This window comes from Leishmania braziliensis, chromosome 16 (genome assembly GCF_000002845.2).
Source record: "Leishmania braziliensis MHOM/BR/75/M2904 complete genome, chromosome 16".
Classification (NCBI taxonomy): domain Eukaryota; phylum Euglenozoa; class Kinetoplastea; order Trypanosomatida; family Trypanosomatidae; genus Leishmania; species Leishmania braziliensis.
Window position 1 is genome coordinate 570798 of NC_009308.2, and position 4506 is coordinate 575303.

Genomic DNA, 4506 nt, shown 5'->3' on the forward strand with positions numbered 1-4506 from the left:
CTTCCTCTTTTCCCTCTCCTCTTCTCCCTCCTTCTTTTCTCTTCTCTTTTCTTTCTCCCCTCTCTCCTCTTCTCTCCTTTCTCTTCCTTTCTCCTCTCCTCTCTCTTTTCTCTTTCTCTCTTTCTCTCTCCTCTTCCTTCTCTTTTCCTCTCTTTCTCTTTTCTCCTCTCTCCCTTCTTCTTCCCCTCCCTCCTCTTCCTTCTTCTTCCTCCCTCCTCTCTCTCCTCCTTCTTCTTCCTCCTTCTCTTCTCTCTTCCCTCTTCTCTCCTTCCCCTTTCTTCTCTCTTTCTTTTCCTCCTCCCTCTCCCTCCTTTTTTTTCCCTTCCCTCTTCTTTTTCTTCCTCTTTTTTTCCCCTCCTCCCCTCTTCCCTCCTCTCCTCTCTCTTTTCCCTCTCCTCCTTTTCCCCCCTCTTCCTTTCTTCCTCCCTTTCCCTCCCTCTCCCCCCTCTCCCCCCTCTCTTCTTCCCTCCCTCTTTTCTTTTTCTTCTTCCCTTTTTTCTCCCCCTCCCCTCTCCTTCCTCTCCTTTTTTTCTCCCTCTTCCTCCTCTCTTTCTCCTCTCTCTTCCCCCTTTCTCTTCTTCCTCTTCCTTTTCCCCTTCTCCCTTCTTTCTCTTTTTCCCCCCCTCCCTTCTCTCTCCCCCCCCCCTCTCTTTTCTTCCCTTCCTTCTTTTCCCCCTTCCTTCCCCTCCCTCTCTCTCCTCCTTCTCTTCTTTTCTCCTCCTTTCTCCCTTCCCTCCCCCTTCCCTTCCTTTCTCTCCTCTTCTCCCTCTCCCTCCCCCCCCCTCCCTTCCTCCCTCCTTTCTTCCCCTTTCTCCTCTTTCCCCTCCCTTTTTCTCTCCTTCTCTCCTCTTCTTCCCTTTCCTCCTCTCTCTTTTCTTCTTCTTTTTTTTCTCTCTCCTCTCTCCTCCTTCTTTCCTTCTTTTCTCTTTCTTTTTTTTTTTTTTTTTTTTTTTCCCCCCCCCCCCCCCCAAATGAGGCCGCCCTGAAAGAGCGGGTGGGAGGCACAAAGGAGAGGGCGGCGGGGTCATTTTGGGTGTCCGCAAAAGGTGGGTGGGTGGAGAAGGAGTGGATAAAAGGGGGAGGGGGGCGAGGTTAGGTGGAGTTCACGTGGATGGGGACAGAGACAGAGAGAAAGCGGCACCCACACACACGCACGCACCCACACACAGTCACCGAGGGGCAGAGAGAGGAAAGCACAAGCAAAGAAAGATGAAAGAAAGAGGGAGGGGGAGAGGGAGAGGAGGAAAACTAGCGCGATGTGTACGCGCGTGCGTGTGTGTGTGTGCCTCCTTGTGCAGCTCTGCGTCGGGATTGGTGAGAGGACAGAGGAGGGAGAGAGAGGGAGGCGCTCGCTTGAGCTCACACATACATCCTAGGAGATGGTGCAACAAATCGCACGCCATCCAACAGAAATAAAAGCGACACCTCCCGGGGCCCAAATACAAGAGAATAGGGAATAGAGAGTCAGAGGAGCACAGGGCGGCGGGCGCGTCACCCTTCTCTACAATTGGGAAGCCGCCTCGGCCACCGCAGTAACGTCTCTCACCAACATCTCGTGCGAACTCATCTCGCTGTAGCTGAGAATCGTGATGACCTCCGGCAGGATGTCGGCGATGGGGCTCTTGGCGGCCTTCGCCTTGCGCATCACGTCCATCGCATCCTCCTTTGGCCAGAGCACGCCCTTGTAGGCGTTTGCCGGCAGCTCGGGAACTTCCGGCTTCATAGCCAGGTATGCCTCCGCCAGGGCGTTCGGATCGGGGCCACTTCGGGTGTGCGCCCACGCGACGACGTTGCCCTCCTTGTCCTTCACAACAACAACCTTCTTGTCTGCGGGCGTTTTGGTGGCAACACATACGTCGACGATGCTGGCGCGGTGAGGCTCCTTCTTCACGATCGCCGAGACATTAAAGGAGGCGCAGACGCACTGCTTCCACCAGTACGGCACGGCACCGCCATCCATTCCCGCCGTCTTTGACTTGTTGTACCGCGCATCGCTTTTCAGGGCTTTCTGCAGCCGCTTTTCCTCCACCATGAGCGCCCCTAGAAGCGCGCAGTCGCTCGTCGGGTCCTGCAACTGAGCCATGACGACTGGCACAATGTTCAGCTTCGGCTGCAGAGACAGGAGCGTCTTCAGCCTTTCCTTGATCTCCGCCTCCGTCTGCCTCGTTGCTGCGGCCACGTCGTTCTTCTGCTGTACGATTTCCTCCTTGTGCTGCCTTTTCTGTTCCTCTATCTTTTCTCTATTCGCCTTGTTCGATTCCTGCTCCTTTAGCTTCATCTCTGTCTCCCTGCGCCTGTGGGAGATCTGAAGAAACTCGAGCGCCTCCTGCTGCACAATCGATTCGTACGCTGCCTGCGCCTGCAGAACCGCCTGGCTCATCAGCTGGGCGGTGGGCAGTAGCCTGAGCATCGCGGCCTCCTCACGGCGGCGAATAACGTCCTTCAGGTATTTGGATACGTCGGGCGGGAAAGTAGTGTAGTCCGGCGCCACGGTGATCACCTGCGGCATGAATGCCTTGGAGCCGGCGCTTCCACCGGTGCGGCGAGCGCCTCCCCACGAAGCCGCCGCACGGGGCATTGACACAGACAGAGTTCGGGTGACATGGCTGGCAGCCCGAGCCACAGGCACCGACGGCGGGCGGCCAAGGTCTGCAGCAGCCGGGACCGAGGTGGCAGCGTTGCCAATGCTTGACCACACCTCAGCTTCGCTAGCGTGCGCCTGGGAAGCGGCGGCGCCACCAGTGGTGCTGCCTGCACTCGACCAGGTTTGCAAGCTGCTCAGGGGGAGATTGGGCACCGCCGGGATGGACTTCGTTGCGCCGTTGCTGTTTGTCGACGTCATGCATGGCTGCGAGGCGTCGATTAAATTTGTCTGGCTGGTAAAACGAGAGCCGTTCTTCGACAGAGCAGTGCCGTTGCGGATGTTGCGCTCATTGTGGCTGCACGAGCTGGTCGGCGAGTTGGACCCGCTGTTGATCATGATGCCGGGGCTCTGCTCACGGGACAACATGGCAGCGCTTGAATGAGAGAACCGTGAAAAAGGCGTAAGCGGAGAGAAGTTCAGAGAAACGTGTGGCCGGCGACTGCCTGCGTGTGAGCACAGGTTTGCGAGAAGCGATGTGGAGAGGCCTCGGAGGGGAGAGTGGGGCGGATTGTGTAATGAGGTAAGTACAGAGAAGCAAATCAGAAAGATAACGGCAGCGTGCACGACGGGGGAGGGGGAGTGAAGGAAACAAAATGGCAGTGAACACAGACAGCAACTTCCGACCGACGAAGCAGTAGGAGGTCTCAGCGTATGTGTCTGTGAGTGCGGAGGATCCACGAGATACAAGGAGTCCCCCATAAAAGAACAACAACTGTAAGGCTTTGTGTAGGTTATGAGAAAAGCGTTAGTAACTGCGAGGAGGCAGCAGGCAAAGGAGGAAAAGGCAAAGGAGAGAGGAGGAGAGAGTGCTATGTGTGTGTGCGTGTGCGTGTGGAGTGAGGAAAGGGGGAGTGGGCAGTAGGGGTGGTAGATCATCGTGTGCCATGTATCGCGGGGAGAGAGATGGAGATGAGAGAGAGAGAACGAAGGGTGCGTGAGATACGGAAGGTGCAGTGGTGAACAGCAGTGGAGTGCGGTGCCAACCCCCTCTCCCCCCACACGCAAACGCAGATGGGGGGGGGGGGAGGGGGACCAACTGAACAAAGAGGAGGGAAGTGGCCTTTTCAAACTGAGGGAGTGAAGGTATATATAAAAGGAGGGGAAGGTGCAAGGCGACGGTGGCAACGGTCCTTCTGCCTCAGCGGCGGACGTGGGCAGCTCGCCCCCTTCCCTTCTCTTCGCCCCTGCTACGGTCATCTACAGATACTCCTTGCCCATGACCGGCAACGCATACACGCGCTACCCCTGTTCACGCGCGCACGTCATGCATGGTGAGTGGCGGGAAGAAGAAGGCGGGGTGGGTGGGTGGGGGACGAGCAACACTGAGCGATGCATTTCAACGCTGTTTCCTTTACCTCGGCTGCTGCTACTTTACTGCTGCTGGCTTCAGTCATTCATGTGTGGGTGTGTCATTGACTTCAGTCAGGGGTGGAGAAATCGAAGTGGAGAAGAAGAAGTGGAGAGCGCTGCTTAATCTTTTGCCTTCTCTCATCTCCCACTCCCGCGAGTTCATCTGTTGGTCGGCCTCTCTTTCCTTTGCGTTTCTCTTGCTGCTGGGGGCTCGTACCCAGACGCGAGCGCGCCACTTGAGGAGCAACACGTCGAGATCCCTCGAAGAGGAGGGAGTGAGAGAAACGAAGAGGGACCGAGAGTCGCGGGAGGAAGAGGGCGGGAGGAAGAGAGAGGGGGGGGGAGCAGCAGCCGGAGAATGGCACACACGAACTATATATGTAGGCGTCTGTATATGCCTGTGCGTGTGCATGTGTGTGTGCGTGGGTGCTGTACATCGTAGAGATAAAACGTGAAACGGAGGAAAAGAGCGTGGGGGGGGGGGGAGGAAGTTATACACATACGCGCAAACT

At 56.7% G+C, this 4506-nt stretch overlaps 1 protein-coding gene across 1 annotated transcript; it reads right to left on the reverse strand.

The window, feature by feature from the left end:
- Positions 1–1501: 1501 nt before the first annotated feature.
- Positions 1502–2578, reverse strand: LBRM_16_1470 (conserved hypothetical protein; the record flags this gene model as incomplete). The annotated part of the gene is made up of 1 exon (XM_001563699.1): positions 1502–2578. The coding sequence occupies one exon, from the start codon at positions 2576–2578 to the stop codon at positions 1502–1504; it is 1077 nt and encodes a 358-aa protein (XP_001563749.1).
- Between the last annotated feature and the right edge of the window lie 1928 nt (positions 2579–4506).